General features: G+C 41.9%; 1 protein-coding gene across 5 annotated transcripts in view; it reads left to right on the top strand.

Annotated features, from left to right (window-relative positions):
• Positions 1 to 21947, top strand: part of RGS20 (regulator of G protein signaling 20) — a 79533-nt gene that overhangs the window by 49071 nt on the left and 8515 nt on the right. For all 5 annotated transcript variants that reach the window (XM_050801800.1, XM_050801801.1, XM_050801804.1 and 2 more), the window contains one exon: positions 13503 to 13651. In XM_050801800.1, coding sequence (XP_050657757.1) covers positions 13503 to 13651 — 149 coding nt within the window. The remainder of the gene's footprint in view (positions 1 to 13502; positions 13652 to 21947) is intronic.

The raw sequence follows: 21947 nt of genomic DNA, 5'->3' as shown, positions 1-21947 counted from the left end.
AAACAAAGAAGAAAATGGATTTGGGATTTGGGTCTCCTCCAGGAGAATTTGTCCTCTCAAATTTTCTTATATTATGGTCTAACTCTTTCAAGGCCCTAAACTATCCGTTGATGGTAGGATCCTGCTTCTTAGGGTCTTTGAAGAAGGCTTTTAATTTATGTATTTTTGGATTCTTGGTTCTCCTTCATCAGGAGCTCATCTATGATTCCATATCTTTCTGGAACAGGAACTTGAGTCTTAGGCCTTAAGAGATAAGAGTTTTTTTGTTTGTTTTTTTGTTTTGTTTTGTTTTGTTTTGAGACGGAGTCTCGCTCAGTCGCCCAGGCTGGAGTGCGGTGGCGCGATCTCGGCTCACTGCAAGCTCCGCCTCCCGGGTTCCTGCCATTCTCCTGCCTCAGCCTCCCGAGTAGCCGGGACTACAGGCGCCGCCACCACGCCCGGCTAGTTTTTTGTATTTTTAGTAGAGACGGGGTTTCACCGTGTTAGCCAGGATGGTCTCGATCTCCTGACTTTGTGATCCGCCCACCTCGGCCTCCCAAAGTGCTGGGATTACAGGCGTGAGCCACCGCGCCCGGCAAGATTTTTTTTTTAAACACAATACTTGGTGTTTCATTGTATTCCCAATGCGTAATTTAATAATGGCTATTTTCAGGATTTGGGCACTATAGGGAAAATAAATAACTATTAATGGAATCTGGCTACCAAATGTGTTCACCAGAAAATAAGAAATAACTACTCTGGGTTGGACACGGTGGCTCACACCTCTAATCCCAGCACTTTGGGAGGCTGAGACAGGTGGATCACTTGAGGTCAGGAATTCGACACCAGCCTGGCCACCATGGTGAAACCCCATCTCTACTAAAAATACAAAAACTAGCCAAGCGTGGTGGTGGGCGCCTGTAATCCCAGCTGCTCTGGGAGGCTGAGGCAGGAGAATTGCTTGAACCCAAGAGGCGGAGGTTACAGTGAGCTGAGGTCGCATCACTGCACTCCAGCCTGGGTGACAGAGCAAGACTCCATCTCAAAAAAAAAAAAAAGTAAGAAAGAACCTCTCTGAGATAATTAGTTAGGTTAAAACTTTTAAAAAAACTACTTACTGGTTTCAATTCCAAAATACTAAAAGATTGTGATCAAAACTAAGAGTTTGCCTTGGCTTTTAGTTGCATTTTGAAAATCCTCTTAAATGTCGAGTTCCTAGGAATTTGGAAAAGCCTTGTTTGAGGATTGTCTCTTGGTTGAGATCTGAAATGTTTAATAAGCTATCAACCTGTATTCTTCCCATTTCCTCAGGATGCTTTTTTTGTTTTTGGGGGCGTTTTTTTGAGACAAGGTCTCACTCGGTCACCCAGGCTAGAGTGCAGTGGTGGAATCACAGCTCACTGCAGCCTCAACCTCCTGGGCTCAAACAATCCTCTCACCTCAGCCCACCGACCGAATAACTGGGACTACAGGCGCGTGCCACCACACCCAGCTAATTTTTGTATTTTTGTGTAGAGATGGGGTTTCTCCATGTTGCCCAGGCTGGTCTCAAATTCCTGAGCTCAAGCCATTCGCCCACCTCATCCTCCTAAAGTGCTGGGATTACAGGCATGAGGCACCGTGTCCAGCCTTCAGGCTGCTTTTGAAATCCCATACATGTTAGCATATGAGGTTGCTAACAATGATTTCACATTCTTCTAAGTTCTGAGCCCTAGGACCGTCAGGTGAAGGCAGCCAGTACCTGGGGGATGATGTGTGTGACTTACATGGTCATCCCAAAGGACAGTAAAATGATGCCCAGCATTCTCTGCCAAAGACAGACTAAAAAAGGAGAGAAGAACACTGTCAAAAGGCATTGATTCCACGTTAGTTAGAAAGGACAAATGGAAATGACATGTGCACAGAGTTCTCCCACAGATATGATGAAGGCAAAGGAGAAGATGTATGAAGCTGGTTTGGCTAATTAGATCCTATATACTGATGTCTGAAAAGACTAGTGGAATTAACATATACATTGATGGCATATTTTTACAATCTTGTAAATAGGTAGCATTTATTTCAGTGGTATAATAAAAGAATAATTATCTTTTAGACCTGAGAAGAGTTTGCTTAGTAAGGTAAGGGTGGCTCAGCATCAATAAATGCATTAATTCACTTCATTAACTATTCAAAGGAGGAAATTGATAATGCTCATCTAAATAGATTTTTTAAATCTAAAAGAATTCAACATATTAAAAACTTTATTAAGGAAATTTTCAACTACACATATGTAGAGAGGATGGTATAACAAACCCTGTGTCAGTCAACTTCAACAATTACCAAATCAACATTTGCTTCTTTTTAATATTCGTGTTTTACTAACACTTTTAGTTCCCCTCAGGCTCTTGCATTTCTCCACAGACAGCAGGGTATGCTATAAATGATCACTCCCACCACCAAACACTCCAACATTTAGGAAGGTAGTGAAAGCCATTCCCTTTAGAATTTTTTGTACAGAGAGGTGAGAGATTGTTAGTAAACTTTTCCAGGAATAGCATGTATTTCTGTACACTTCTCGAATCTTTAAATGATTTCAAATGTCAAAATTATAGTACAGTAAACATGAATACAGTCTTAGTAATAGTCTCTTCTAATTTCATCTGATGAAAGACTTTCATGTTCGTCTGGGCACGGTGACTCACACCTGTAATCCCAACACTTTGGGAGGCTGAGGCAGGAAGATCACCTGAGGTCGGGAGTTCGAGACCAGCCTGATCAACATGGAGAAACCCCATCTCTACTAAAAATACAAAATTAGCCGGGCGTGGTGGCACATGCCTGTAATCCCAGCTACTTGGGAGGCCAAGGCAGGAGAATTGCTTGAACCCGGGAGGTGGAGGTTGCGGTGAGCTGAGATCGTACCATTGCACTCTAGCCTGGGCAACAAGAGCAAAACTCCATCTCAAAAAAAAAAAAAAAAAAAAAAAGATTTTCATGTTCAAAAGAAGACAATGTCTTATATATCTAATCTTTTCAGCAACCATCAAAAAGGTCTAAGTCCATCAATAGGTGAATGGAGAAACAAATAGTGGTACATCCATACAGTGGAATCCTGCTCAGGAATAAAAAGGAATGATCTATTGATATATGCAACAATCTCAAAACAGTTGTGCTACATGAAGGAAACCAGACCGAAAAAAAGATGTTCCCTTTATATAAAAATCAAGAAAATGCAAATTAATGGATATAGAGAGAAAGCAGATCTATGAGTACCAAAGGCAGAGGCATAAGAGGGAAGGAACAAAAGAGAAATTCTCAAGAGGCAGGGTTTTGAGAAAACTTTTGAGGGTGAGGATGTGTTCACCATCTTGATTGTGATGATGGCTTCCCAGGTATACATGTCAAAACTTATCAAATTATATACCTTAAACATGTGCAGTTTATTGGATGTCTGTTAGACCTCAATGAAGTTGTTTTTAAAAATGTATACAAGTCCAGAGCTCTCCAGTCTCAAAAGTTTTTCTTAAATGTATAAGAACAGGCCGGGCGCAGTGGCTCATGCCTGTAATCCCAGCACTTTGGGAGACTGAGGTGGGCAGATCACCTAAAGTTAGGAGCTCAAGATCAGCCTGGCTCCCATCTCTACTAAAAATACAAAAATTAGCTGGGCGTGGTGGCGGGTGCCTGTAATTCCAGCTACTCGGGAGGCTGAGGCAGGAGAATTGCTTGAACCCAAAAGGTGGAGGTTGCATTGAGCCAAGATCGCACCATTGCACTCCAGCCTGGGTGACAAGAGCAAAACTACGTATCAAAAAAAAAAAAAAAAAAAAAAAAGCATAATAACAGACTTTGATAGAATTTACCTTTGACTTAACGGCTATATTTGGTCCTCAGAAACTTTATGATGTTCTCTAAGAGTTAGCTCACTCAGTCATTAAAATTCTTCCAGATATTTACAAACAGATAGGTGTGTATAAACAAATAAAATATGTTAGCTTATGACATAGGGCTAGAGAGTTAAAATTAAAAAAAAGGTTTTTAATGTTAATAAGTTAGCACAACTTATTTTATACCACATAAATAGTGAAAGAAAGCCTGCTTAACTTGAAATGTTATCTTCCAGAAACCTCCAACACATAGCACACTTGTCAGCAAAACACTAACAGTCTGCTCATTAAAGAACGTCTTGAAGAAGACAAAGGTGCCTAGTACTCTTGCTACTTTTCAGTATTTACTCAACTTCCTGGCCAATGAAATAAGACCAGGGTAAGAACAGATACCTTAAAAAGGTACAGGAAGCAAAGAGACTAGTGTGATTATGTAGAGACAGTATGATCATCTAATTAAAGAATCAACAGAAAAATTACTGGAACTATAAGAGAATTCAATATAGTATTCTTAGCCTTCCTATATGCCAGAATATCCATTTAGAAAACACAGTTGGGTATCAGGGGAAGATATCGTTTATGACAGCAGCAAAAATTGGCCTACAAAATATTCAGGAGCAAACCTATCAAAAATGTGCAAGACCTGTTTGAAGAGACCCTTGCCGCACACGGAAGAGGGAATTTAAATGAACAGATACTTCATGGACTGATTGGGAAGACCCAGTGTGGCCAAGATGTTGGAACAGGACTCTCCTGAGACCTTGGGACAGCACCATGTCACCGTCCTTCCTACTTCTGGAAATTAATTAGGATATGGTTTTTTGTTTGTTTTTTGTTTTTTTTTTTGAGACAGAGTCTCACTATCACTGAGGCTGGAGTGCAGTGGCACGATCTTGACTCACTGCAACCTCTGCCTCCTGGGTTCAAGTGATGCTCCTGCCTCCGCCTCCGAAATAGCTGAGATTACAGGTGTGTGCCACCACACCCAGCTAATTTTTTTTTGTATTTTAGGTAGAGACAGGGTTTCACCATGTTGGCCAGGCTGGTCTCGAACTCCTGACCTCAAGTGATCTGCCTGCCTTGGCCTCCCAAGGCATATGTTTTTTTAATGAGGCAAGTTGCATCAATATCTCATAGAAAATAATAGCTACCTGGAGCATCTTTTGTTCAAAACATCTTGGTTTGGAGATTGTGCTGGCTTGTCCTGCGGCCTCAGTGCCCTGAATTGAGTGAATGAAGTGAAACCATGGTTAGGCTGTCTCCTCCACAGGTGACGTGAAGAGGTTATCCCTGGAGTCACTTCAGCCCAGAGTTTCTGCCTTCGAAGCTGTCTCCCTGTGGTACCCATAAAGCATGACTGTGGCTGACCACGTGTCTCTGCCTCCACCTTTAGGCTAAGTGAGCCACACCAGTTCAGTAACCCCAGCAGAGCACTGTGGGTGGTCTCTGAGTATGTTGGGAGCATCGTTTTCACAGTGGATGAAAGAAGAAAGAACAGTAAAGCCCTTTGACGGGTCTTTCTTGTGGTCCTGAAACTTACATGTGAGACTAATTAAGGCCAGGCGCGTGTGGCTTATGCTGGTAATCCCAGCACTTTGAGAGGCCAGTGTGGGCAGATCACGAGGTCAGGAGTTCGAGACCAGCCTGGCTAATATGGTGAAACCCCATCTCTCCTAAAAATACAAAAATTAGCTGGGCATGGTGGTGGGCACCTGTAATCCCTGCTACTCGGGAGGCTGAGGCAGGAAAATCGTTTGAACCTGAGAGGCAGAGTTTGCAGTGAGCCAAGATTGTGCCATTGCACGCCAGCCTGGGCAACAAGAGTGAAACTCCGTCTCAAAAACAAAAGAAATACCTGTGGCTGGCAAACTGGCTGAATAGGAATAGCTCTGGTCTGTAGCTCCCAGTGAGATCAACACAGAAGGTGGGTGATTTCTGCATTTCCAACTGAGGTATCTGGCTCATCTCATTGGGACTGGTTAGACACTGGGTGCAGCCCACGGAGGGCAAGCAGAAGCAGCGTGGGGCGTTGCCTCCCCTGGGAAGTGCAAGGGGTCCGGGAACTCTATCAAATTATAAGAGAATTCAATATAGTATTCTTAGCCTTCCTATATGCCAGAATATCTATTTAGAAAACATAGTTGGGTACCCAGGGAAGCCGTAAGAAACTGTGCCTTGAGGGACAGAGCACTCCAACCCAGATAGTACACTTTTCCCACAGTCTTTGCAACCCACAGACCAGAAGATTTCCTCTAGTGCCTACACCACCAGGGTCCTGGGTTTCCAGCACAAAACTGGGTGGCCGTTTGGGCAGACACCGAACTAACTGCAGGAGTTTTTCATACCCCAGTGGTGCCTGGAACACCAGTGAGACAGAACCATTCACACCCCTGAAAAGGGGACTGAAGCCAGGGAGCCAAGAGGTCTAGCTCAGTGAATCCCACCCCCACGGAGCCCAGCAAGCTAAGATCCAATGGCTCAAAATTCTTGCTGCCAGCACAGAAGTCTGAAGTCAACCTGGGACGCTTGAGCTTGGTAGGGGGAGGGGTGTCCACCATTACTGAGGCTTGAGTAGGTGGTTTTCCCCTCACAGTGTAAACAAAGCCGCCAGGAAGTCTAAACTAGGCGGAGCACACTGCAGCTCAGCAAAGCCACTGCAGCCAGATTGCCTCTCTAGATTCCCCCTCTCTGGGCAGGGAATCTCTGAAAGAAAGGTAGCAGCCTCAGTCAGGGGCTCCCATCTCCCTGGGACAAAGCACCTCAGGGAAGGGGCAACTGTGGGAGCAGCTTCAGCAGACTTACTGCCTGGCGGCTCTGAAGAGAGCAACAGATCTCCCACACAGTGCTTGAGCTCTGCTAAGGGACAGACCACCTCCTCAAATGGGTCCCTGACCCCCGTGCTTCCTGACTGGGAGACACTTCCCAGCAGGGGTCGATGGACACCTCATACAGGAGAGCTCCAACTGGCATCTGGCGGGTGCCCCTCTGGGACGAACCTTCCAGAGAAAGGAATAGGCAGCAATCTTGGCTCTTCTGCAGCCTTTGCTGGTGATACCCTGGCAAACAGCGTCTGGTGTGGACTTCCAACAAACTCCAGCAGACCTGCAGCAGAGAGGCCTGTTAGAAAGAAAACTAACAAACAGAAAGGAATAGCATCAACATCAACAAAAAGGACGTCCACACAGAACCCCCATCCAAAGATCACCAATATCAAAGATCAAAGATAGATAAATCCATGAAGATGAGGAAAAAACAGCGCAAAAAGGCTGAAAATTCCAAAAACCAGAATGCCTCTTCTATTCCAAAGGATCGCAACTCCTCACCAGCAAGGGAAGAAAACAGGACAGAGAATGAATTTAACGAATTGACAGAAGTAGGCTTTAGAAGGTGGGTAATAACAAACTCCTTGGAGCTAAAGGAGCATGTTCTAACCCAATGAAAGGAAGCTAAGAACCTTGAGAAAAGGTTAGAGGAATTGCTAACTAGAATAACCATTGTAGAGAAGAACATAAATGACCTGATGGAGCTAAAAAACACAGCACAAGAACTTTGTGAAGCATACACAAGTGTCAATAGCCAAATTGATCAAGCAAAAGAAAGGATATCAGAGATTGGAGATCAACTTAATGAAATAAAGTGTGAAGACAAGATTAGAGAAAAAAGAATGAAAAGGAATGAACAAAGCCTCCAAGAAATATGGGACTATGTGAAAAGACCAAACCTATATTTTATTGGTGTACCTGAAAGTGATGGGGAGAATGGAACTGAGTTGGAAAACACTCTGCAGGATATTATCCAGGAGAACTTCCCCAACCCAGCAAGACAGGCCAACATTCAAATTCAGGAAGTACAGAGAACACCACAAAGATACTCCTCAAGAAGAGCAAGCCAAGACACATAATCATCAGATTCACCAAGGTTGAAATGAAGGAAAAAATGTTAAGGGCAGCCAGAGAGAAAGGTCAGGTTACCCACAAAGGGAAGCCCATCAGACTAACAGCGGATCTCTCTGCAGAAACCCTACAAGCCAGAAGAGAGTGGAGTCCAATATTCAACATTTTTTTTTTTTTTTTTTTTTTGAGATGGAGTTTTACTCTGTTGCCCAGGCTGGAGTGCAGTGGCATGATCTCGGCTCACTGCAAGCTCCACCTTCCGGGTTCATGCCATTCTCCTGCCTCAGCCTCCCGAGTAGCTGGGACTACAGGCGCCCGCCACCACGCCCAGCTAATTTTTTGTATTTTTCAGTATAGACGGGGATTCACTGTGTTAGCCAGGATGGTCTTGATCTCCTGACCTCGTGATCCACCTGCCTCAGCCTCCCAAAGTGCTGGGATTACAGGCATGAGCCACCATTTCTGGCCAACATTCTTGAAGAAAAGAATTTTCAACCCAGAATTTTATATCCAGCCAAACTATGCTTCATAAGCGAAGGAGAAATAAAATCCTTTACAGACAAGCAAATGCTGAGAGATTTTGTCACTACCCTGCCCTACAAGAGCTCCTGAAGGAAGCACTGAACATGGAAAGGAAAAACCAGCACCAGCCACTGCAAAAACATACCAAATTGTAAAGGCCATCAACACTATGAAGAAATTGCATCAACTAATGGACAAAATAACCAGCTAGCATCATAATGACAGGATCAAATTCACACAAAACAATATTAAACCTAAATGTAAACAAGCTAAATGCCCCAATTAAAAGATACAGACTGGCAAATTGGATAAAGGTCAAGACCCATCGGTGTGCTATATTCAGGAAACCCATCTCAAGTGCAGAGACACACGTAGGCTCAAAATAAAGGCATGGAGGAATATTTACCAAGCAAATGGAAAGCGAAAAGAAGCAAGGGTTGCAATCCTAGTCTCTGATAAAACAGACTTTAAGCCAACAATGATCAAAAAAGACAAAGAAGGCCATTACATAATGGTAAAGGGATCAATGCAACAAGAAGAGGTAACTATCCTAAACATATATGCACCCAATACAGAAGCACCCAGATTCATAAATCAAGTTCTTGGAGACCTACAAAGAGACTTAGACTCCTACACAATAATAGTGGGAGATTTTAACACCCCACTGTCAATATTAGACAGATCAATGAGACAGAAAATTAACAAGGATATTCAGGACTTGAACTCAGCTCTGGTCCAAGTGGACTTAATACACATCTACAGAACTCTCCATCTCAAATCAACACAATATACATTCTTCTCAGCACCACATGGCACTTATTCTAAAATTGACCACATAATTAAAAATAAAACACTCCTCAGCAAATGCAAGAGAATGGAAATCATAATAAACAGTCTCTCAGACCACAGTGCAATCAAATTAGAACTCAGGAATAAGAAACTCACTCAAAACTGCACAACTGCATGGAAACTGAACAACCTGCTCCTGAATGACTACTGGGTAAATAACGAAATTAAGGCAGAAATAAATAAGTTCTTTGAAACCAATAAGAACAAAGACACAACATACCAGAATCTCTGGGACACAGTTAAAGCACTGTTTAGGGAGAAATTTATAGCACTAAATGCCCAAAGGAGAAAGCAGGAAAGATCTAGAATGGACACCCTAACATCACAATTAAAAGAACTAGAGAAGCGAGAGCAAACAAATTCAAAAGCTAGCAGAAGACAACAGATAACTAAGATCAGAGCAGAACTGAAGGAGTTACAGACACCAAAAAATCCTTCAAAGAAATCAATGAATCAAGGAGCTGGTTTCTGAAAAGATCAACGAAATAGACCACTATCCAGATGAATAAAGAAGAAAAGAGAGAAGAATCAAATAGACACAATAAAAAAATTATAAAGCCAACAACACCACTGATCCCACAGAAATATAAACTACCCTCAGAGAATATTATAAACACCTCTACACAAATAAACTAGAAAATCTAGAATAAATGGGTAAATTCCTGGACACGTACACCCTCCCAAGACTAAACCAGGAAGAAGTCGAATCCCTGAATAGGCCAATAATAAGTTCTGAAATTGAGGCAGTAATTAGTAGCCTACCAACCAAAAAAAAGCCCAGGACCATATGGATTCACAGCTGAATTCTACCAGAGGTACAAAGAGGAGCTGGTACCATTCCAAACAATAGAAACAATAGAAAAAGAGGAACTTGATTCCAGTATCATCCTGATACCAAAACCTGGCAGAGACACAACAAAAAAAGAATATTTCAGGCCAATATTCCTGATGAACATTAATGCGAACATCCTCAATAAAATACTGGCAAACCAAATCCAGCAGCACATCAAAAAGCTTATCCACCACCATCAAGTCAGCTTCATCCCTAGGATGCAAGGCTGGTTCAATATATGCAAATCAATAAACACAATCCATCACATAAACAGAACCAATGACAAAAACCACATAATTATCTCAATAGATGCAGAAAAGGCCTTCGATAAAATTCAACACCCCTTCATGCTAAAAACTCTCAATAAACTAGGTATTGATGGAATGTATCTCAAAATAATAAGAGCTATTTATAACGAACCCACAGTCAATATCATATTGAATGGGCAAAAGCTGGAGGCATTCCCTTTGAAAACTGGCACAAGACAAGGATGCCTTCTCTCATCAGTCCTGTTCAACATAGTATTGGAAGTTCTGGCCAGGGCAATCAAGCAAGAGAAAGAAATAGATGGTATTCAAATAGGAAGAGAGAGAGTCAAATTGTCTCTGTTTGCAGATGACATGATTGTATATTTAGAAAACCTCATCGTCTCAGCCCAAAATCTCCTTAAGCTGATAAGCAATTTCAGCAAAGTCTCAGGATACAAAATGTGCAAAAATCACAAGCATTCCTATACAGCAATAATAGACATAATAGAGAGCCAAATCATGACTGAACTCCCATTCACAATTGCTACAAAGAGAATAAAATACTAGGAATACAACTTACAAGGGATGTGAAGGACCTCTTCAAGGAGAACTACAAACCACTGCTCAAGGAAATAAGAGAGGACACAAACAAATGGAAAAACATTCCATGCTCACGGACAGGAAGAATCAATATCCTGAAAATGGCCATACTGCCCTAAGTAATTTATAGATTCAATGCTGTCTCCATCAAGCTACCATTGACTTTCTTCACGGAATTGGAAAAACTACTTTAAATTTCATATGGAACCAAAACGGAGTTTGTATAGCCAAGACAATCCTAAGCAAAAAGAACGAAGCTGGAGGCATCATGCTACCTGACTTTAAACTATACTACGATGCTACAATAACCAAAACAACGTGGTACTGGTACCAAAACAGATATATAGACCAATGGAACAGAACAGAGGCCTCAGAAATAACGCCACACATCTACAACCATCTGATCTTTGACAAACCTGACAAAAACAAGCAATGGGGAAAGGATTCCCTATTTAATAAATGGTGTTGGGAAAACTGGCTACCATATGCAGAAAACTGAAATCGGACCCCTTCCTTACACCTTATACAAAAATTAACTCAAGATGGATTAAAGACTTAAACATAAGACCTAAAACCATAAAAACCCTAGAAGAAAACCTAGGCAATACCATTAAGGACATACTCATGGGCAAAGACTTCATGACTAAAACACCAAAAGCAATGGCAACAAAAGCAAAAATTGACACATGGGATCTAATTAAAACAAAGAACTTCTGCACAGCAAAAGAAACTACCATCAGAGTGAACAGGCAACCTACAGAATGGGAGAAAATTTTTGCAATCTATCCATCTGATAAAAGGCTAATTATCCAGAATCTACAAGGAACTTAAATTTACAAGAAAAAAACAACCCCATCAAAAAGTGGGCAAAGGATATGAATAGACACTTCTCAAAATAAGACATTTATGCAGCCAACAAACATATGAAAAAAAGTTCTTCATCACTGGTCATTAGAGAAATGCAAATCAAAACCACAATGAGATACCATCTCACGCCAGTTAGAATCGCAATCATTAAAAAGTCAGGAAACAACAGGTGCTGGAGAGGATGTGAAGAAATAGGAACACTTTTATACTGTTGGTGGGAGTGTGAATTAGTTCAACCATTATGGAAGACAGTGTGGCGATTCCTCAAGGATCTAGAACCAGAAATACCATTTGACCCAGCAATCCTATTACTGAGTATATACCCAAAGGATTAGAAATCATTCTACTATAAAGACACATGCACGTGTATGTTTATTGCAGCACTGTTCACAATAGCAAAGACTTAGAACCAACCCAAATGCCCATCAATGATAGACTGGATAAAGAAAATGTGGCACATATACACTGTGGAATACTATGCAGTCATAAAAAAGGATGAGTTCATGTCCTTTGCAGGAACATGAATGAAGCTAGAAATCATCATTCTCAGCAAACTAACACAAGAACAGAAAACCAAACACCACATGTTCTCACTCATAAGTGGCAGTTGAACAATGAGAACACATGGACACAGGGAGGGGAACATCACACACTGGGGCCTATCTGGGGGTGGGGGGCTAGGGGAGAGATAGCATTAGGAGAAATACCTAATGTAGATGACGGGTTGATGGATGCAGCAAACCACCATGGCACGTGTATACCTATGTAACAAACCTGCACATTCTGCACATGTATCCCAGAACTTAAAGTATAATTTAAAAAATAAAAATAAATAAAATAATTAGAACAAAGTCCAGTAGTATAGAGGATTAGGTAATAATCAATAGGAACAGACAAATCTAATGTTGAAATAGAATAATAGATCCAGAAATTAATTCCAAAGTCCTACCTATGGTTCTTTAATGTGTGTGTCCTTGATATTAGCTTGCAATTAGCTCCATCAAGTGATAGTATCCAACGTATAATGGGCTTAGCAATTTCTTGCTTCTCTTGCTGCTTCTATATCTCTCTTCTTTCACAGTCTTGGAGTCCCCAACAACAGGGCAGAGGCTGAAGGGCACAGATCTTTTGTGTCGTATGGCTTGGCCTCCACTGAAGTAGGTGAGGGTGACCGTCCCTGGTATGGCAAGACAGGTCTGGGCAGGCCACAGTCTGGCTCTCCTGCCTGGCTTCCTGGGAATAATTGAGCAATTGCTCTATACCAGGCAGGGTTCTGAATGCTTCCGCATCCCAATTTCGATCACTTCTGCAAGGTGACGCAGCTAGGAAAGATGTGACTCGGGCCACTCTGGCCTCCAGGACTCCTCTTCTGACCTCTCCTCAGTCGCTGTATTAGCCGGGCCGCCCTTCCCATGTTGACCTCCTCCCATATTTGCGTGTTGGCCTCACGGGCAGCGTCATGAAGCTGCCACCATGCCTGCCCCCCTTTGGTTCAGGCCACAGGGATGCCTGGAGCTGGGAGCGGCCCTGCATAGCACTACCTGCGGAGTCTTCAGTGCGTGTGCGTTTCTGTCTCCTTTACTGAACTGTGAGCGCCTCAGGCGGGGCCTTCCATCTGCCAGTTTATCCCTGGAATGTATCTCAGTGCTTGGCAGAGGATAAGCATTACATGTTGGATACATTAATTGATCCTAAGATTCTAAGCACTAAATTTTACGAGAAGTAGCAAAAATGACCTGAATATAGTCGCACTGTATCTGTTCAATGATCCAGACAGCTGACTCCCTGGGCTTACGCCTTCATAACGCTGGAACCCCCTCCCGCTTTGTTCCTCTCCCTCTTGCAGCCGATGGGATCAGAGCGGATGGAGATGCGGAAGCGGCAGATGCCCCTCGCCCAGGACGCACCAGGCGCCGCCCCAGGCCAGCCAGGAGCGGGGAGTCGCGGGTCCAACGCATGCTGCTTCTGCTGGTGCTGCTGTTGTAGCTGCTCATGGTAAGGTTTCAGACTTTTTAATTAATGTGCCCCTGACTGGAAAGTGTAATGTGCTCCTGACTGGGAAGTGGCACCTGTGAATAGTGGTGGTAGCTTACGGTTAATTCAGTAAGTGTTTTTTAAGCAGCTACTATATGCCTGACACAGAGGGACACCCCAGAAATAACAACAGGCTACATCTGACTACCTCTTAAGGGGCTTATGCTCAGATCCCTCAAATCAGGCCACCGTGTGTTAAACAACTAAAGAACAACCTCCGGCGGTTCACGATTGACTATCAACATTTGGGCAGAAATGGTTAGAAAGAATTGAACTAGGGGCTCTCCTGGGGTAATGAAGGCTTAGGATCTAAGATGGGTCTTAAAGGTTAGGACGATGAAGTAAAGGGAGCCTGGATTTTACCTTCTGCTGCTTCCATTTCATAAATTTTGTTTTGTAATAAAGAGAAATGTCAAAATATGTGTTTCAAATAGAGACAAATATTAAAATATATGCTAACTTACTGGGTAGAGAAAGACACACAGACAGTCATTGCTTTAAAAAGGATGTAAAACATCCGTGACCCTTTGAGTAGCTGTTAAAGGTCTGGAGAAAAGGGATAATTTACACCTAAAAATCATGGGAACTTTAAGTTACATCTTTGGAATCTTGGATATGAAAAGTGCTTAGTGCCAGCCAAATCTGTGAACCATTTTTGGCAATCAAATCATCCTAAATTTATGTAGTCTTGGCAATAAGTTAGACCAAGACCTCACTGTCCTGTGGAAAAGAAGAAAAACTGATATTGGATTGATCACGGACCGCGAAATGGAACTAACAGAACTGATCCCCGGGAAGGAGATTGGAGGCTGAAAATGAAATGCCCGGGGAAGTTTGGTGGCTCCTGCCCAACTCAGGCTACTATTCATTTCCAAGAAGTTCCAATCTGGTGGAAGGAACACAGCAGTAGAACATCCACCAGGGGGATCCCGATACTGATGGTCTCTTCATTCCCACAGCAAGAGGAAACATGTGGCCGGGGCTGACAGCTAGGCAGTGTCAAGGTGAGACTTCAGCCCTGGTAGGACTCTGGACAGCTCTGCAGGAAGCCAGAGGAGAGGCGCTGGTGGTGGGCAGAGGAAATGCGTGGGTGTCCAGGGCCTGCCCTAGAGGAGGAAGACACTAGTGGTGGCCAGACTGCGTTTAGGGGCCTATATTCTCACTCTGCCAGTAGGTCTCAGTGCAGAAACGAGACGATCCTCCTAGAGATGTGCAGGATGTCCGAGTGCAGGTGAGACTCCAGCTGATGTTCAAACCTTCCCCTCCTTCCTTTCTCTGCTGCCTCGTGCGCAGGGTGTGGGAGGCGGCTGACATGCTGACCTGAACAGCATATTGTCCCGGGATAGTGTAAGGCTAGAGGGCGGGGCATGTCCCAGAGCAGGCTCCTCCTACAGGTAACAAGTAGGACAAATAAAATAATCTGTACCTAGACACTATCATCACCACCATAGCCAACACTTCTGTAGCACTTAGGTGTGTGTAGAAGAGACAATAGAGCAATGTCTTCAAAGTGCTGGAGAAAAGTAACTGAAAACTAAGTCAAACCATAATTCAAGAGTGTGGGTAAAATAAGACATTCTCAGACATACGAAGGCCAACCAAGTTTACTGCCTGCAAACCTAAAAGAACTGAAGAAAGGGCCTAGTTCAGAGGGATAAAAGGGAACCCAGAGGAAAGACCCAGGAAACAAGTAACAGTTGTAGCTACAACGGGGTCAAATATTGATATAAAATGTGGCACTGAATTTTGTGTTAAAAAAGTGTGAAACCAAAGCTGTAAACAGTCTCATGTCAATGACAGAGAAATCAAATAATTCAGACTTTCTTAGAAAAAATTGTTATAAGAAAATTTTCTTTCAAAAGCAATGTTATTCATAATTAGTCCAAAAATACACCCTATCGTTTTAACATCAGTGAAAGACAATAAATCTAGAAAACCTTACCAACACGTGACAAAAGTGGCATCAGCAAAGGAGAAAATGAACTATTCAGTAAATAGCAGGATACTTGGTGTTTGGGTACCAACTCATCCCCACTGATAGGATTTTCTCAGTTTTAGCACTGAAAAGTCCCACAGCCCAGAAAACCTGAAAACGCTAGGCAAACCAGGAAAATTGGTCATCCTGCTTGGTATCCAAATATATAAAAATATATTTATATTCCTACATAGCACCATGTACAAAAATCAATTCCCACCTTTAAAAAAAGATCAGCTGGGTGCGGTGGCTCACGCCTGTAATCCCAGCACTTTGGGAGGCCGACGCAGGAGGATCACAAGGCAGGCCGATCAAGAGATCGAGACCACCCCGGACAACATGGTGAAACCCCGTTTCTACTAAAAATACAACAATTAGTCAGGCACGGTGGCAGGCACCTGTAATCCCAGCTACTTGGGAAGCTGAGGCAGGAGAATTACTTGAACCCAGGGGGCGGAGGTTGCAGTGAGCCAAGATTACGCCACTGCACTCCAGCCTGGGCAGCAGTGAGACTCCATCTCAAAAAAAAAAGAAAAAAAAAAGGGAATGAGTGACCCAGCACTTTGGGAAGCCGAGGTGGGCGGATCACCTGAGGTCAGGAGTTCAGGACCAGCCTGGTTAACATGGTGAAACCCCGTCTGTACTAAAAAAAAATACAAAAAATTAGCCAGGCATGGTGGTGCATGCTTGTAATCCCAGCTACTTGGGAAGCTGAGGTGGGAGAATCACTTGAACCCAGGAGATGGAGGCTGCAATGAGCTGAGATTGCACCATCGCACTCCAGCCTGGGCAATAAGAGCGAAACTCTGTATCGGAAAAAAAAAAAAAAAAGAATGAAGCCTTGACACCGCCAAAATATAGCATGAACTGTGAAAACATTATGCTAAGTGAAAGAAACTAGATATGAAAGACCACATATTTTATTATTCCACTTACATGAAACGTCCAGAATAGGTAAATTCAAAGAGACAGAAAGTAGATTAGCAGTTGCCTATGAGTAAGGAAGATGGAGTTACTGCTAATGTGTAGAGTTCTTTCTGGGGATGATGAAATGTTCCAACATCATGGCAATAGTTATACCACTCTGTAAATATACTAAAAGCCATGGAATTATATGGTTCAATTTGGCAACTTGTATAGTATGCAAATCATATCTTTTTTTTTTTTTTTTTTTGCAGTGGAATCTTGCTCTGTCACCCAGGCTGGAGCGCAGTGGTGCGATCTCGGCTCACTGCAACTTAAGCCTCCCGGGTTCCAGCGATTCTCCTGCCTCAACCTCACAAGTAGCTGGGATTACAGGTGCACACCACCACGCCCAGCTAATTTTTGTATTTTTAGTAGAGATGGGGTTTCTCCATGTTGGCCAGACAGGTCTCGAACTCCTGACCCCAGGTGATCTGCCCGCCTCAGCCTTCCAAAGTGCTGGGATTACAGGTGTGAGCCATCAGGCCAGCCACATTATATCTTAATAAAGCTATTCTTAAAATATGTTTAACAAAAGATACTAAAAATAAAACGAAAAGATAAAACATACTCAGATAAGATAGTTACAGTGCAATTAACAAGTAATTCATATCTAGGATAAATAACATTAAAATACATTAATAAATAAGAACCAAAAGAGTCAGCAAATGAAATGGAACAGAAAATAATCTGCTTGTATTTCCTACCAACAAGGATCAGAAAAATGAAAGTTAAATATACACCCTTTTAAAACCTATACCCTGGCAGATCACCTGAGCCCAGGAGCTCGAGAACAGCCTGGGCAACATGGTGAAACACCGTCTTTACAAAAAGCACAAAAATTGGCTGGGCATGGTGGCTCACACCTGTAATCTCAGTACTTTGGGAGGCCAAGGCAGGTGGATCACCTGAGGTCGGGAATTGGAAACCAGCCTTACCAACATGGAGAACCTCATCTCTACTAAAAATACAAAATTAACCAGGCATGGTGGCACATGCCCATAATCCCAGCTACTCAGGAGGCTGAGGCAGGAGAATCGCTTGAACCTGGGAGGCAGAGGTTTCGGTGAGCCGAGATCGCACCATTGCGCTTCAGCCTAGGCAAACAAGAGCAAAACTCCATCTCAAAAAAATAAATAAATAAAACACAAAAATTAGCCAGGCATGGTGGCGCACACCTGTAGTCCCAGCTACTCAGGAGGCTGAGGTGGGAGGATCGCTGGAGCCCAGGGAGGTTGAGGCTGCAGTGAATTATATTGTGCCATTGCACTCCATTGTGTGTAAAAGAGTGACACTCTGTCTGAAAAACAAAAAAAAGAAAAAAAGAAAGAAAAGGAAAACCTATACCCTGGAAAAACTTCTCAGACCCCTGCAATAAAAGGAGACATGTATGAGAGGATTCACTACAGCATTCATCTGAGTGAGAAAAATTGAAAATGGTTCTAAAGGGCATAGACAGGAGAATGGATGAATATACTGTGGTATAGTTATACAATCCACTACCATACAGCATTTAAATTCATATACTAGAAAAACAAAACTAAACAAATAAATAGGTTAGGCGTGGTGGCTCACGCCTCTAATCCCAGCACTTTGGGAGGCCAAGGCAGAAAGATTGCTTGAGCCCAGGAGTTCGAGACTAGCTGAGGCAACATAGCAAGACCATGTCTCCACTGAAAAAAAAAAAAAAGTGAGCCAGGCATGGTGGCATGTGCCTGTAGTCCCAGCTACTCTAGAAGCTGAGGCGGAAGGATCACTTGAACCCAGTTCAAGGCTGCAGTGAGCTATGATCATGCTACTGCACTTCAGCCTGGGCAACAGAGTGAGACCTTGTCTCAGAAATAAATAAATTCATATGCTAGAGGGACAAAAAACAAATTACAAAGCAATATATGTTACATAATTACATTTATACTATGTTTAAAAATACATTTATGAATATAATATAGTAGCATAACTATGAATTGGAATGGTAAACAGTAAGTTAAAAATGGTGGCTCTCTCTAGGGTAAAGAGAGGAAGAAATGAGATGGGAAAAGTACAGAGCAAACTTCAACTGTTTAAGTAGTGAATTTCCTTTTTTTTTTTTTTACCACCCTTTTGAGATTTATCCATATTAATATACATAGTCAAGTCAATTTTCGAGAAAGGTAAATGGCAATTCGTTTTCTAAGTACTTGTGAATCTTTCTCAACATTTTGCTCTAAGGCCTTCCGGTATTTAGTGTTATAAGGGAAGGCATGCTGATTCTTGTTTTCTTGAATATAAAGTTTTTTTTCCTTTTTAGTAAGTTTTCTCTTTATCACTCAAAATTTTACCCAAATGTATCTGGCCGTGGGTCCTCTTTTACTGAAAATTCCTAAAACACAGCGAGCTACTATAGACATCATCTAGTTCTGCTGTAATAATAGCAGTGGACCAAGGTAAAGAAAACTTCACAAAAAAAAATTCTTCTCGTTTTCAAAAACACATTGTCTCTTCAAAACATTCTTACTTGAAATGAGGCAAAAAGTATATCAAAGCTTAAATAAGTTTGCATTATTTAGTTTGCAGTAGAGCTTCTGGTTCTCTGAGGACTCTCCTGTCAAACTCATCTCTTTTTTTCTCTGTTTTTTCATACCCACTGAGCAGTAATGTGTTCTGCTTACAAAAGAAGCCTTGGAAGTCATGCAGACAGCGTACCACTCAGATGCCTCTCAAGTTTTTTTTGGTTGGATTTTTTTTTAAAGAAGCCATTATTTACTGAAACTTTTTAGCCCTGACATCATGAAAGAAGGAAGTCAAAAGGGTTCCTGCATTTCTAATGATTTTGCCTTTAAAGAAAAACAGAGCTACACACACACACGCACACACATACACACACTGAAAATTTATAAAACAGATGTGCTAAAAACAGACTGAAAAACTTTTATAAAATAAAGTGTTAAGAAAAGATATAATAAAGAATATAGAAAATACAGCAGCAACAAGATAAAGAAAATCCCAGTTGTCAGTGATAACATCCATTTTTAAGTTGATAGGATGCTAGGAGCATTCCTGCTAAAATCATAAATAAGGTGAAATGTCCACAATCTCTACTACTATTTAACAATGTATTTGGCCGGGTGTGATGGCTTACGCCTGTAATCCCAACACTTTGGGAGGCCGAGGTGGGCAGATCACAAGGTCAGGAATTCGAGACCAGCCTGACCAACATGGTGAAACCCCATCTCTACTAAAAATACAAAAATTAGCCGGGCGTGGTGGCGTGCACCTGTAATCCCAGCTACTCAGGAGGCTGAGGGAAGAGAATTGCTTGAACCCAGGAGGCGGAGGTTGTAGTGAGCTGAAATCACGCCACTGCACTCCAGCCTGGGCAACAGAGCAAGACCCTGTCTCAAAAAAAAAATGTATTTTAGGTGTTAGCTAATTAGACAAGAAAAACAATTAGAGGCCTGAGAATTGGAAATAAAAAGGTAAAATTCTTCCTGTTTGCAGATGAAATCCCAAGAGAATTATAGCTGTAACTGATACAAATACAGAAGAATTCAGAAATAGGAAGGATATAAAATTATCATTAAAGTAATATTCTTTAGGCCTCAGATCTTAAAATAAAGAACACTTCCATTTCAATAATAAAATGCAAATAAATCAATTTAGAAATAGTCAAAAGATCTGAATATACATCTCTCCAAAGAAGAGGTACACAGAGCTAGTAAATGCATGAAAAGATGTTCCACATCAGTAGTCATTAGCAAAATGCAAATCAAAACCACAATGAAATACCACTTCACACCCACTTACGAAGCTAGAATAAAAAAGACAACAGTAACTGTTGGCAAGGACATGGAGAAATTAGATCCCTCAAATATTACCATGTGAAATGGTGCAATTGCTTTGTAAAATAGTTTGGGAGTTCCTCAAAATGTTAAATCTCAAGTTACCATATGACTCAGCAGTTCTACTCCGAGGTTTTTACTTAAGGAATAAGAAACACAAATATATGTTTGCACGTACTTGCACAGGAATGTGCATAGCAGCATGATTCATGCAGCCAAAATGTGGAAACAACTCGAATGTCTATCTGCTGATGAATGGATAAACGAAATGTGATGTGTCTATCCAAACAATGAGATGTTATTCAACTGGAAAAAGAAACGAAGTGCCGATACATGCTACGGCATGGGTTAAGTGCAAAAACATTATGCCAAGTGAAAGGAGACAGCCAGCAAAGATCACATACCGTAGGTTCCAGAACGGGCAGATCTATAGAGACAGGAAGCGGATTCGTGCTTGCCTAGGGCTGGTAGAGTGGGGAGATACCGGTGATAAGCGGTGACTGCTTACTGGTGGGGTTTCTTTTGGGGGTGATGACAATGTTCTGGAATTAGATGGCAGGGATGGTTGCACAACTTTGTGAGTATACTAAAAACCACTGAATTGTACACTCTAAACAGATAAACTTGGCGGCATATGAATGATAGCTCAATCAAGTGATTAAGAAAGTGGCCGGGCGCGGTGGCTCATGCCTGTAATCCTAGCACTTTGGGAGGTCCAGGTGGGTGGATCACTTGAGGTTAGGAGTTCAAAACCAGCCTGGCCAACATGGTGAAACCAAATACAAAAATTAGCCGGGCGTGTTGGTGCATGCCTGTAGTCCCAGCTACTCAGGAGACTGAGGCACAAGAATCACTTGAACCCAGGAGGCAGTTTGCAGTGAGCTGAGATAGTGCCACAGCACTGCAGCCTGGGCAGCAGAGCAAGACTTCGTCTCAAAAAAAAAAAAAAAAAAAAAAAATAGCATTCATGTTACAAACAATAACCAGTTAAAAGATGAGATAAAAGTATAAATTCCATTTACAGTAACAACAAAAATACTTGGAATAAGTTTACAGACAAATGTACAGAATGTGTATAAGAAAACAAACTCTTTAGAGAAATACATAGATTTTGATTATGCACTTTCCTAGTTTTCTCTACTACTTTTGTATATGTGCCTATAAATATATGAAGCCTCCATTTTGACTGGAAACAAAGCCTAGAGGATGTATACTTTTTTAAGATACAAAAAATGAAATGAAACCCCGTAACATTCCTGACAGTCTTACTTTTTACTATTTTCATTTTTTAAATTTTTGTATTAAATAGAGACAGGGTCTTGCTATGATGCCCAGGTTGGTCTTAAACTCCTGGCCTCAAGTGATCCTCCTGCCTTGGCCTCCCAAAGTGCTGGGATTACAGGCATGAGCCACCATGCCCAAACCTTTTTTACTATTTTCTAATGAATCTGTTTTTATTTAAAAAATCATTATTCTAAGTATAATTGAACACAATAATTTC

The sequence above is a fragment of the Macaca thibetana genome, chromosome 8 (assembly GCF_024542745.1).
Source record: "Macaca thibetana thibetana isolate TM-01 chromosome 8, ASM2454274v1, whole genome shotgun sequence".
Classification (NCBI taxonomy): domain Eukaryota; kingdom Metazoa; phylum Chordata; class Mammalia; order Primates; family Cercopithecidae; genus Macaca; species Macaca thibetana.
This window is presented reverse-complemented; position numbering and strand designations above follow the sequence as displayed.